The sequence below is a fragment of the Ambystoma mexicanum genome, chromosome 12 (genome assembly GCF_040938575.1).
Source record: "Ambystoma mexicanum isolate Mex_15411 chromosome 12, UKY_AmexF1_1, whole genome shotgun sequence".
In the NCBI taxonomy this organism is placed as follows: Eukaryota; Metazoa; Chordata; class Amphibia; order Caudata; family Ambystomatidae; genus Ambystoma; species Ambystoma mexicanum.
Window position 1 is genome coordinate 538,050,526 of NC_090936.1, and position 14,138 is coordinate 538,064,663.

The following is a 14,138-nucleotide window of genomic DNA, read 5'->3' on the forward strand; positions in this document are numbered from 1 at the left end:
GATGGAAGCTGGCATTGGCTATGTGCATGCAATGCTGGCACTTGTTTGTGAAGGAATCTTGTGCTGGCCGTGCCCATGTTGTACATGTGTCCACAGGTGAGATACGTTTACACTGGCCCTGCCAATGCTGTTCTAGTACCCATTTGTGAGGGAAACGTGCACTGGCTCCTGCCCGTGCTGTACATGTATGAGGAGAGCATGCACTAATTCTCCCCATGCAGTCTCTGCAACTGATTGTGTGGTACGCGTGCGCTCACCCTGCCCATGCAGTACCTATGCCTTTTAGGGAAGGGAGCTTATGCTGGCACTGATACTACTTACCTTTTCTACCTGCGCCATCTTTGTGAGGGAATATTGCACTAGTCCTGTCCATGCTGTATCAGTTTGTGATTGAAGCTTGTGGTAACCCTGTGCATGCTTTACTGGTTTGTTATGGAAGCTTGCATTATCCCAGTCCCTGCTGTAACTGTAATTCTTTGTGAGGGAAGCTAGTGCCCCTTATTGGGAGGAAAGCTTTCACTGACCCTGCTATACTGTCATCTGTTTTTTTTAAAACGTACACTGACCATGCTCATGTTCTGCACATTCCCATTGTGACGGAAGCTTACACTGGCGCAGTCTATGCTGTTCCTGTTCCTGACTATTTTGTTAATAAGGGAAGTTAGCAGTGCTCCAGCCCATGCTAAACCTGATCAGCATGTGTAATGGTTGCTTGCAGTGCGGCGGCCCTTGCTACACTGTAGACCTTCCCCGGTCATCTCGCTCTTCTCGGGGCACTGGATCCGGATCCGGTTCCGGCGGAGGAGCTTCACTGTCTTCTCTCTTGGTATAGTGTTTGAACAAAGAACTGTTTCTCGTGATGACTTTATCCACGTTTTGAGCTGTTATCATCGTTCCTTTCACAGCTGTAACTCGCATGGGGCTCGGGGCAAACCGCGAATCGGTCTTCTTCACCATGGGTTGTTGGACAAGTACTTCATCCCCAGTTTTGAAACTCCTTGCGGGCTGCTCTTCATCTCGCATCGGCATTATGCTTTGCATTCTCTTTAGCTTCAGCATCTCGATGTTTCACTTCGGTGTCAGTTTCCTCGAGTGCTGAGGGACCTCTGACTATGCGGATGTGTACATCATATCGAACCATCAGCTCCGCTGGGGTTTTGTTCGTGGCTTCATGTGGGGTATTTCGATAATCCCTTAAGAGCCGGCATAAGTTCTTGATCCATTCATCGACTAATGTGTCTAAGAATGGAAACCAAACGTGGCATTGTAACTGTCTTTTGGTATTCCCTGCTCCTCTGTGTCCCTCGTGGGCTGTTCTGACCACTTCTGCCCGTAGTGTAGAGGGGATAACGATTCAGTAGCCTCTTAGAAGTAGGTTGTTGTCTTTGACAGCTAGCTCGGTTTGTATTCTGGACAGTCTTTAGATCTCTTCCTTAGACACCACCGGGTGGGCCAGAATTGCTTGTCGGTAGTCCTTCCATTTATTGGAGTTAGTGAGGCCAATGTCGAGGGTGATTGTGGGATCTGCGGCAGAGGCGGCCGCCACCGTTTCCAAGGACAGGGCTGGCGGGAGGGAATTTGCCTCGACGTAGTTGATGTATGCAACGTCACCTGCACATGTGGCGGGTTGGCCTGCGGGGTTCCGGGACAGGTAGTCGGCAGGATTCAGGTCACCGCCGGGCCAGTGGACTGTGTCGTAGTCGTATTCTTGCAACCTGATCCCCCAGCGTTCAATCCTCGGAGGCATCTTGGTGCGGGAGATCCTGATGATCGGGGACCAGGGTGTATTTTTTTCCAATTACAAAGTTATGAAAGTGTTCACAGGCCCAAACTGTGGCCAGGCTTTCCTTCTCGGCCTGTGAGTATGCAGATTCTGTGGTGGATAGGGCCCTGCTGGCGTACGCCACAATATGTCTTGGGGTGACGTCAGGGCCACTTGTCTGTGCTAGGATGGCCCGAGGCCCACCGGGCTGGCATCCACTATAATTTCGGTGTGCCGCAAGGGGTTGAAATATGCCAAACGGTGTGCATCTGTTAGGGCACATTTGATAGATTCGAAAGCCTGCTGGCACGCTGGTGACCACTCGAACACTGCCTCTTTCTGTAGTAGTTTGCGTAGAGGGTCATTGATGGAGGCATATTGAGGGATGTATCGCACGCAGTAGCCGGCCATCCCGAGAAAAGATCGGACTTCTGCTATCTGCTTTGGTTCAGGTTGGTGATGGTGTCCATCTTGTCAGGGGTCATCACTTCGCTGGAGAATATATGTCCAAAGAATTTCAGCTTGGATTTGCTGAATCTACATTTGTCGATGTTGAGGGTAGGGCCAGCGGCCTGGACAGCCGTACAGCTAGCAAGGAACGAAGCATCGTGGGCCTCTTTATCGGTTCAAAAATGAGAATGTAATTGCTGTAGTTCAGCGTGCCAGGAATGAGCTGGAGGACTTATCGCACGGCGTCTTGGACAATTCCGGCCGCCGATCAGATGCGAAATTCAGTCCGCGGTATCGAAAGAGTTGCTCGTGAGTGGCAAACGTCGTGATTCCTCTGGAGTCAGGGTGTAGCTCAAGTTGATGGTAAACTTGAATGAGGTTAAGCTTGGAAAACATGCAGGCGCTGTGAGTTGAATGTCAATGAGCCCCAAGCAGTAGGCTTTGTAGTAACTGAGAAGGCATCGTCCTTTTGTGAGGCATTTAATGACATGGATGGTGGTGTCAGTATGTCGCCCTTTAAGGAGGAGGCGGCACCTGAAATGTCCGATGGTTTGTAGTGGTGAGGCGGCACCCCATTGGAATATTCTTGACTGTGTTAATTCAAGCAGTGGTGCCTTGGGAATTTTCAGGTATTCTAACTCAACCTTGATATTTACAGTAGCTCATGAATCCACTAAAAAGTAGAATAGGCAGTTCCCCATCTTGACTGGGATTTTAAGGGCCTCTTTCGCTTCTTCGCAGTCTTGGATGAGGTTGACATATTCGTCCTGTGGCATCGGGTCGTAGTAGGAGGTAGGTGCGACCGGCAAGAGGGGGTAGTAGGTTTCCTCATCGGCATAGCCTTTGGGGGGCTCATCGTATTCATCTGTTAGTTGGCGAGGTTGATCTTGGCTTCCATAGTTCGGTGGGTACTCCTGATACTGGTACTCATCCACAGCCTTGATGTACCTTCGTGGGTTGTGTTGAAAAATTCTCTGTTGGGCATATTGAGGTTGTGGTGGCCAAAATGGCATTCTGGTGGGTCCTTGGGGTCTCGTGGTGGGAAATGGCCGACCTTCCCTGCAGACGGACTGAAGTGTCCCTCTCTTCTGCAGTTTGTGCATCTTTGTGAGGGTGCTGGGCATGATCCAGAGTGTGGGAACGCCATGCCACAGCGATAGCACTGGGTATTTGTAGATTTGATTGTCTGTACGGGTATGAACCTCTGTCCCCTTGTCGTTGGACTGGTTGCTGAATGGCTGCTATGAGTTCGGTGGTATCATGTTTTGATGTAGTCGTGCCTGCCATTGACGCCGCTTGGGCGTCTACTCTCTCGAAGATTCTAGCTAGTTAGCTCACCCCTGGGATTGAAAGGGGCTTCTTCAGCAGTTGCTTCTTGAGTGTGGGTGATAAGCATCCCTCAATGATACGTAGTCGTATGGCCACGAATAGTGATAAAGCATCAAACTGACAGTGGGCCCCTTTCATTCTTAGGCGGGTTATGAATTTGTCCACAGTTTCTTGTGGCTTCTGCGTGCACTGGTTGAAGAGATACCTTTCGCAGTCTCTGTTTGGCTCAATAATGAGTAGTTTGTCAAGGGCTGTGATTAGCGCAGCAAAGGTGTTCTAGTCTGTTGTGTGGATAGTTTTGACAATGGTCTTCACTCCCCCTGCCCCCTATCCAGGTTGAGAAAGATGTCCCACAAATTAGGGGAATCGCCATCCCCTGAACCCCAGACAAAGTGATGAAAGTCATCCATCCATTCAGTCCACCGGGGCCCTTTGGTGGATTGTGGTGTCGTGGAATAAGGTAAGGGTATGTGAAGCTGGATGGATTTCGTACTGCGGGTAGGTGGCGAGGTGCCTGGATTGCTCATGGTGGTGGTCACTGGCGGGGTGACTCACGTGCAGTGCAGTGGTGGCAGGACAACGTAGTCTTGGCGTGACAGGGTGAAAGTCTGGTATTCTAAGGCCTGCTGCAGACTCAGGGTCGCTTGTGGTAGCACTCACATGCTGGTGAGGAGACGGTTGGATGAGGAAAAGTAAGATCCGTGAATGATGGCCAACGTGTTTGGTAGGAGGATGTACTTGATCCACAGTGATTGTAGCAATGGGGAAAGTGCTCCACCACGGGGGGTGCGTTGCTCCTAGAGGATCGGAGCCGCGGCGATGTGGGCAATGATGCGTGTAGAGGCCCGCCCCTACGGGTGCTTCTCGCCCTGAGCAGGCGTCTGATGAGGTGAGGAGGAGGTGCATAGGTACAGCCAGTAGGGCGCCCCAAATGTCTGTGTGTTTCTTGAAGGAGGGGAGAGTACGTAGGGGCCTGCAGGCTGGGCCGGCTCCGCCCCCATAGGCACAGTGCTCTGCAGCGGGGCCTGTTCTGAGATGGAAGATGCAGGGGGATGGTCGCCTCTTGTCGGAGATGACGCTGCCTGCACCGTCGTGTGGGGGCTGGCGTGTGCAGGAGATGTCTGGATGCCGCAGTTTGTCGGCGGGAAAGCTGGCGTGGCGGGATCCCCGGCTGCAGTACTGTAGTCACCCGAATGGTGAAGGAGGTTGGGCGCGGCGGGGCTCACCAGTCACGGAAGGAGGAGCAAGCCGGCTGGCGGGGATTAGCCTCGTCGCCAGATGTAGACCTTCCCAGGTCTATGTATACAAAGGAGGATGCACAGCCGGAGCAGATTCGGAATGTAACTTTCTTTATTAGCATACAACAGGAAACTGGCGCAATGGCGCCAAACCACTTCCCTCCTCCTTACGTCACTCCGACTCAGCCCGTGGCGTGGGCAGTCTTGTTCCTTAAAGGGGCGGCGGCTGGTAACATACACCTGATCAGCATGTGTAATTGTTGCTTGCAGAGCATTTATCCATACTACACCTGATCACCATGGGCAATCGTTGCTTGCAGTGCTCCTGCCCATGCTACACATGATCACCACGTGTAATTGTTGCTTGCTTTGATCCTGCCCCTGCTACACATGATCAGCATGTTTAATCGTTGCTTGCAGTGCTCCTGCCGATGCTACAACCGATCAGCATGTGTAATTGTTGCTTGCAGTGATGCGGCCCATGCTACACCTAATCCGCATGTGTAATTGTTGCTTGCAGTGCTGCGGCCCATGCTGTACCTGTTCTTTGTCTGAGTGTGCTTGATCTACTGCTGCCTATACTATAAAGTTTCTGTATGCGAGTGAAGCTTGAAAATCTTCTGTGTTTTCTATACTTGAATGAAACTTGTATTATTTCCGACATTGTTGTATCCATGAAGTATGTTGAGCAATCCTATGGTGCTACTACCTATGCAGTTTGTGCATGCCTGCATGCACATGTAGGTCCATGGTTTCGTATGCTTTTGGGGTAGATTAGTGGTTTCTCTATCGCCCAAAGTCATCTCTTTCTCTCTCTATCTCTCTCTCTCTCACTATCTATCTCTCCATCCCTCTCCCTTTCCCTCTGCCGCAAATGCAGGTGATCCCCATGGGGTCAGCCTACTTTATGGGCTATCAAAAAGCAGGTGGACTCCATAGGGATCCAATGTAAATGCTGCCTGCCAGGCACACATGGCAGGCACTGTTTACTTAGTTTGCACGGTGCAGTGCAAACGGGCAGGGCGAAAGGCGGCGCACAGGCTTACACACTGTCTTTTGCCCTGCACTTTTGCACTCCGCTGTGTAAATGACCAAAATTTGGCAGCAGGGAGATGTTTACGTTGCAGTGCTAACGCAACAGCTCATGCCGGAAAATTACAAGCTCATTTAAAATGATCTCCCTTATGTCCGGACAAGGAAGAGAACACCAGTCAGGATAATAATAACCCTTGCATTACCATTGTGGAAACCCTCCACAACTGAAAACCAAGGTCTCTTTATACAGATTAAATGCAAATGTGCAAGATATAACTCCAGTAGCTGCCAAGAGGGTATTACCGAAAATGTCAACTTGATATATTTAGGTTGCATTGCTTTTCTGTTGAGGGAGGTCACATTGATATTATTGATATTGATATTGTATTTCTATCGCGCTCATACACAAGTGTTTCAGAGCGCAACGGATCAAGGGAGGGGAACAAGGGAGGACAAAACAATGATCTTACTAGGCCCGGTGAGATTGAGAATGCGCAAGTGCTGGAGAGAGGGAAGTGGGAAAGTGCAAGGGGGAGGGGAGAAGTGGAAAGTGCTAAGCAAGGGATAAAAACAACAAATGGTAGTGCAGCCAGTAGGGTGGCAAGTGCAGGGTTTAATGCGCAGCCAATGTATGTCTGATAAGTGCAGGGAAGGGGACTGTAGGGTTACAGATACAGACCCAAGTGCAGGGGTTGCCAGGAGGCAGTGCAGGGTGAGTGGATGGGTCGGCAGGGACCTGGGCCCCAAGTCAGAGGGTAACCAGGTGCAGGGTACTCTTAAAATACTGCTCCAGGAAGTGCTACGATAGAGATAACTATGTATGGGGATCTTCTGTTTCGTTACAATAGAGCTCATGACTTCTTCTTCAAATTATCGACAGCGTGGGCGGACCCACGCAGGCGCTTCCGCATCCAAAAGGATGATGTGCACCTACCCCACCAATCTTACACACAGCCCTCAGATTAGAGCTCATGACGGTGAGGCCATCACCGCCTTGCTACATTATGTGTTACTACTGACTTCTGCAATTGTATTTGCTCTCCCCTCTTGCTTCTGCACTCTTTTTGACTGCTTACTCTCTGTTCTCTCCTCCCCTCTCCCTTTTCCTATCTCCTCCCCCCTCCCCTTACTTTATTCTATGCACTTACTCTATCACAATTGTCCCTGGACCAAGTATGATAGCAAGGTTGTCTGTCTCCGCCCCCCTCCCTCTCCCTTTACTTGCCCCCTCTCCCAGCACTATCTGAAATGTCATCAGGCCTAGTACGATAGTTGCTTGTTTTGTTTCTCCCCTCCCTTTCTGCACCCCTCTCCCTCACCTTTTGTTTTCCTCTGGCTCTACCAGAAATTTCGTCAGGCCTAGTGTGGTAGTCGCCTGTCTGTTTCCATTTCCTTCCCACTCTCCCCCTACCTTCCTTATCTATGTCTTAGCACTTGCACTATCTGAAATGTCGTCAGGCCGAGTACGATAGTTAATTTCACATCCTTACTGTTCATGGCCTGTAAGAATGTTGTTGTATTTTCCCTTGTTCCCTCCCTTGCCTTGAAGCGCTTTGAAACACATTGTGTATAGGCGCTATATAAATAAACTATCATATCATATCAATCCCTTTCAGAGGCTGCAGCGCATTACAGCACTTCTGCGCTGTCGCACTCCAAGTTAGGGGACGTGAAAAAACATATTCCAAAGAATTTGGGCAATGAAACCGAACTACCTCTGGCCTGATAGAGGGGAGACTCAAGAGAGAACAAAAGAGATGAATGTGCCTGGGACTAAACTCCAGTGCTATCTCCGGAGAGAATCGGCTTGTAGCAAAGTCAATAGAACACGTGTCTTGGAAGCTGAAATGTCCCTCTCACATGTAACCTCTCACACACAGAGAAATCAAGCAAGGAATTAGCTCCTATTTCATCCTTAAGCTAACCTTTCACAGGTGGAGCAAAAGGTCGGTCGAAAGTACTGATCGACATCATTCTCAGGGGAAAGCTCAGAGATGCCTATCCACCAGGAGAATATAGTAGAAGCAACCGAGTCCGAATAGTCCTTTCTCTTCCCTTTCCTGATGAAGTCCATGCAGAGGATAGGGGAGTAGCATTGAGCGGAGGGAGGTGTTTGAACATGCTGTATGTGGTAGGAGCTTGTAGGAAGAGTGGACCCCTGCGCTGATCTGTTCTTTCTTGGTTGGTTACATTCACTACTGCAGCCCTTGTATTGAGGTTCCACTGGGACAAGGCTCATGAAGTCCCAGTGGATATGGAAGTGAAGAATTGGGTTTGGAACCTCAGTTGTAATAGCGCTGGTTATGGCAGTTGCCATGTGGTATCCTTGTACCTTTGTATGACTTTCCAATGACAGTCGGAAGCAGTAGTGTGATTTTAAATTGGTCGGCTTATATTCGCCGTGGCCACACTACGAGAGCAACAAGCCCCACCGGTCTCTAGCAGAGGCTACCCAGCCTTTCAAATCCAGGACCAACCAGGCCCATTCTAACATGCCTTGACCTAGGTCAAAACACCTGTTGGCAATTCATGACATGCAAAAGCATTTACCCAATATGCAACTGTAAGCAAGTCTGTCTGCCCTCCTGGGGCAAACAGTGTGATTTGACCTAAGCACCAATATAAACCGACCAACTTAAAATCACTATAATGCTTCCAACTGTCATTGGAAAGTCATACAGGGGTACAAAGATGCCACGTGGCAACTGCCATAACCAGCGCCATTACAACTGAGGTTCCAATCCCAATTCTCCACAGTGTTTGAACATGCATCTGACTGATTCCTATTGGGATTCGATCCGTCGATAAGTGAACAAATGGGTTCTTATGCATGGGCAATACTCGAGCTTCAACAAGAATCAGTCACAAAAGCAGTCAGCTGTCTCTTGTTGTCCACTTGTACTTAATGTTGACCACTTGTGCTGTTATTCTCTCTAGAGCAAGAACCATGAACCGGGGGATGGCGGAATGCAATGGAGTGGTCGTGGTGACCCATGTGATGCCCCAGATGCAGCCGAGTCCCATCCAAGCATGCTCTGAAGCCTTCCAGAATGCCTGGTGCCAGGTCCCACAGCCCCTGCAGAGGTTCATCAAAGGGGAACCCAAGGCCTTAGGAGTAAGTTATGCCTCCTGTTTGCTTCCATGTGCAGGATATTTCATATTTTTAGTCTGGCATTTCGGGTGTTTTGTATTGATTGCATTTCTCGATGTGGTTGGTTTTCCCAGGAAGTAATAATATCTTATACTTACTGTAATAATATCTTATACTTAACTGTTTTTGTGTCATTTTTGAAAACTATCATATTTAATTGTGTATCCAACGGAGTATATGTGATCTGCTTCCTTATACAGTAGTTAATGCAGAGGGCTCATCCTGTAAACAAGGACATCATGAGGAAAAAGCCTGGGAAGCAGCAGCAGGCAGTGCTGCTGCTGCAGCCACAATAGGGGCTGGGGAACCAAGTTATGAGGCGGATGCCATTCACAGCTGCAGCTAGTGGAGACCAATGGTCTTTGCCTGTTGATCCCTCAGTACCGGCATCTTCTTGGAGGATCCGTCCTTACCTCTTTATCTCCTTTTGGTGTTAGCTTTGGCAGTCATTCTATCACCCATGAGGGGAATGCAGAGGTTTCGAAGCCAGGAAGAGTAAGGGCAGTGCTTTAAGTGGGATTAGAAATTGAGGGGGGCTCTATTAGGGGGTTTGGCCTAAGTACAGGTGTGCTTAGGCCACGCCCCCTATCGAGAGCACACCCCTCGCCTAAGAGGTGGGCGCTGATAAAAGAAGCAGAGCTGGGGCGCACTGTCACCTTAACTTTGATGTGCCCAGCCCCTCCTTTTAAACAAAAGAAGGGGCTGGGCGCACCAAAGGTGTGACACTAGTGTGCCCCAGCTCACACTCAGCAAGCAGCCTTGTCATTCAAGGAGATCATTTTACCACAGGCTCCTTGAATAAAAGGTCTGCCTGCTGCTGATGGCTCCATACTCTGAAGCAGGAGGAGAGCTGGGCTGCCCAGCTCTCCTTTTGTTTCCGAGTAAATAGCCAACAGCCAGCGTGAGGAGGCCATAGCCTTCATGCTGGGTGATGGCTATTTACTCAGAAACAAAAGGAGGGCTGGGCAGTCCAGCCCTCCTCCTGTTTCAGAGTACAGAGCCATCAGACAGCCCACAGTGCACGGTTGCACCTGCTGCTTGCAGGTGTCAGCACTTCGGTTTAGAAAAAAAGAAAAGGCAATGGGGGTCATTACGAGGTTGGAGGTAAGGGATTACCGGCACCGGTAAGGGTGCCGATGCCGGTAATCCCTTACCTCCGTATTCTGAGTTCCCTTTGCGGGTCCTTCCTTACCTCCTGCTTTTAGCAGGAGTTAAGTACGGGACCCGCAAAGGTACCTCGGAGGCAATTACGGTACCATAATTTACGGTGCCGTAATTACCTCCTTCCCCATTCCCATTGAGCACTATGGGGCAGAAATGGGAATGGGGAAAGGCAAAAGGTGAATGGGGAATTACTGGTCCCTCCAACCCTGGAATGGACCTGTAATTACTCCATTCACCATGCCGGATTTGGGACGGTTTCAGAGGCAACCATGGAGCTAATTACTCCATGGTTAGCTCCAAACCCGGAATGAGGCCCAATCCCTTTTCTTTTCTTCTAATCCGAAGTGCTGACACCTGCAGACAACTCCTGTAACCGTGCAGCCGCTACACGGGCTGCCTCGGGTGTCAGCATGGCTGGGGCTAGTCAGGGGTGGGCCCCAGCTCGGGAGCCTTTTCTGGAGACTACCGGGGCTCGGCCCCGGTTGGCCCTGGCCCACTTAAAGCACTGAGTAAGGGGCTAGACATAGTGGAGACTACCAGCAGAGGTGCTTAATGGCACAGCACGGAGGCAAAGAATGGGTGCTCAGGCATTGCACAAGTGCTGTGAAGTGCAGCCACAGAAGCATTTGCCACTCGGTCTGGCCTCGAGGCACTCTGTATAAGGTAAACAGAGAAGAGCAGTGAAAGTACTGCATCTCCTTGTTTTTTCGCGTTTTCATCGCTCATTGTGCCTTTTATCTGTGGCACTAAGGAAAAAGTTATGGTTTCCGGTTCCTTCACAAGGCTCTTAATCTTGACATTGCCACGCCCACGTTACCCTCTCAAGACAAGCAAGGTAAAATAAAATGACAGTCAATTATAACAAACAGTAAAAAAACATGTAATGAGAAGTGATGAAGAAACGCAGGATAACGGTTCCTCTGAAGACATACCTCTGTACTCAAGTTATGTTATAGTCTTGCACGGGAAGTAAATGTTCGGGAGAGTAACATGGCAAATGAAATGATTGTCACCTAATTTATATATCAGGATACAAGTGACAATTGTATTAACAGTAGCTTAACATCTATTCCAATACACACGGGGAATGAGGCATATTAAGATATTATCCATCCATTAAAATCCCTGCTTATGTGCTGTAACTCTTTTGTGGCATGAGCAAAATTGAATATAAAGCACCAGTAACATGTGCAGAAGCTGCAGTCTTGTTAATGGCTAAACTTGCTTGGCAAAAGGAGGATAACACGGCAGAAATTGGCACAAATCCATACCCTGCCCAACTAATCGTAGGGGAGTACTTTCAGTATGGTAACAGGCCGCAGTGACTAGCGTAATGTCATGATCCTTGTCATAATGAGCCTGGCCCCTATGAGATTAACCTATTATCCTTCCCCACAGTAAAAGCAAAAGGGTAACACAGGCAAGACTTCTCTGACCATATCACTATCCTGGATTGGGACACGTTTTCCCTGTTTGAAACCGAGGATAACAAATGTGACCTGCGTAGAGCAGCAACTAGTCTGAACAAAGGGAGGCCAAGAAATACATGCAACAAACATCTACTGTGGACAGTTTGGCAGTTAAACCTCAGTACCCAGCAACCGAACCGCAACTGCTCAGTACCCAGAATCCATGAATCCTACGGTGGGCAGCAGACTTTGTAGGAAAAGTTTAGGTACAAAACACAGCATTCATCTAAAGAAAGACTGTGCACTGCCGAAATAGCGGTGAAGATTCACATTTGGTCACTGAGCTTTTCTGGACAGGCGATTGTACGCCCTTAAATAGAATAAGCATGCTAGGCCGGTTTTCGTGGTTGATCACATCGTTGGATAAAGACTTTATAGAACTGCTGAAAGACGGTAAGTATGACCACACTCAGGTGAACTGTTATTCCTCGCAAATTGTTGATCTGATCTTGGAATATGTTCTACGTTTTTTGTGAATGGGCTACATATTTGAGAGGGAAATAAGAAGTAGAGCATATGCAGGAACAGAGCCTCATGAAACTTTAGAAAATATTCAGATTATACGTAATGTATAAGGGCGCTGGATTGTAATTGGGAAACAGGACAATGGGCCTCAGTACGAGTTTGGCGGTAGCCGCCGCCGAACTCGTGAAATTACCGGCACCCAGCAATGGGGATGTACGGGCGCATTCCAACCCTGGTGGACCCAGTCTTTCCCCATTACGGGGTGCCGGTATTCATTACTCCCCATTCCCATTTGAGCTCAATGGGAATGGGAAGGTCGGATGCACCGGCACCATTCATGAATGGTGCCGGTGCATCCGACGAGTTGTGCTCGCAGGTGCCGCTCTGCCCGCCAGGTCAGACCTGGCGTGGGGAAAGGCACCTGCGAACACAACTTGTAGTTTGCTGGTCTGGTAGCAAACTTATAATGAGGCCCAATGTAGTGTTAAGTGACATGCAGACTCGTAATACATGGGATTGGTTGCCATCAGCACTTGCCTGTAATTATCAATGGAGCACCTAGACAATTAAATGTTGGCGTCAGCATTTTATCATGGAATACAAGAGGTCATGCCCTTTATATCCGTAGAACTGAGGACAACATCTTGAAAAGATATGACCTCTTTTTGCTCAATGCTGACACCTCTATCGATGGCTATCATAATTACAAGAAGAAGGGTAAAGAAGGGACCGAAACAAGGGTGGTCTCATCATTGGAACATTCCCATAAAATGGTGGAATATTGTAACAGTTTATTGAGAGACCATTCTCATCACGGGGCATAAGTTCCCTCCCCACGCAAGGTGTCATGCAACAAATGGTTTAACGGATTCATTTATTCAGCCCTACTTCAGACCCATATCATGCCGTTTAAATGACTGCCCCTGAGCTACCAATGTGCCAAAAACTAGGCCGGTGTACAGGAAATATATTTGTCTTTATTTATTTGAATTAGAAGTAATAAAAATCACAATAAACTACACACAACACCTTCTCTGTGGCTCACCATTAACTTCTCGTTACTCAAATCAATTATACAAATTAGTTATAAAAAAACACAAATCACAATTCTTTACTTTCCACAAATTTCACTTCAAGAAATAATGAAACTGATCAATAACCAAAACAATTATAAATGTAGTGCTTTGCAATTTTGATTTTCCTGGGGCTTAAAAGAAAAAAACTAGCAGTAGGGTTTCAAGATTGGTACAGATAGATATGGCAATTATGATTTGATTTCACCCGCATTTTTGTTTTAAAATAAACAAAGGGTGATTTAGCGGGTTTGTTTTTCAGGACTCTCCCCCACCCCCTACTTTGGCCTTTGTTGGGGAAGTCGGAAAGAAAAATTGGAATGATTTGGGAAATTTTGGATTTCAGGACCCCGCCCCCACTGAAAAGCCTGTGTTAGGGGACAGTTGGACAAAAAAGATTGGACTGATTTAAGAACAATCAAATCAATAAGGAACCCCTCTTCCTTAAAGAAGTCTGGGTCAACAGGACAAAAAGGATTACCCAATTAAACTATAGGCTATAGTTTTTAAGCACACACTTGGAAGTGAGCTTTATTAATTTTTAATTTTAACCAAAGATCACCCCATAGTGTTCCACCAAATGGGGAATTGATTAAATTAATCTTTTAAGTTAAATAGGATAATGATCTACACAATCCCTCCACCCCCCGCCCACTATAAAGGGAAAGTCCATCAGATTCCCCCACCATTTGGTTTCCCATGACTCAGTTCTACTTACATAGAAAGCCTCTGTTTAATGTCCATGACGGCTAGCTGCATCTCAGGACCCTCTGGAAAGATCGAGCAGGGGTCTGGTCACTCCACTCTCAAGGATGCATCCCACCCTCCACCATATGACCCAGTAAGCGTTTAGGCCTTCCTTGCAATAGACAGCTCCACACAGATGTACTTTCAGCAATCTCCTCTGGTGTTTTCTTGCAGCTGTCATATTGTAAGATGCAGCAGCTCTCTTTTGATGGTAAATTTCAGCAACTCTGTCTTCCACCTGGTGCAGTCCTCCTT

General features: G+C 48.2%; 1 protein-coding gene across 2 annotated transcripts in view; it reads left to right on the forward strand.

Moving 5' to 3' along the window:
- LOC138512997 (membrane-spanning 4-domains subfamily A member 8-like) overlaps positions 1–14,138 on the forward strand; it is a 177,404-nt gene that overhangs the window by 64,866 nt on the left and 98,400 nt on the right. For both annotated transcript variants that reach the window (XM_069627712.1, XM_069627713.1), the window contains exon 2: positions 8,752–8,929. In XM_069627712.1, coding sequence (XP_069483813.1) covers positions 8,762–8,929 — 168 coding nt within the window. In that variant the 5' untranslated portion in view covers positions 8,752–8,761. The remainder of the gene's footprint in view (positions 1–8,751; positions 8,930–14,138) is intronic.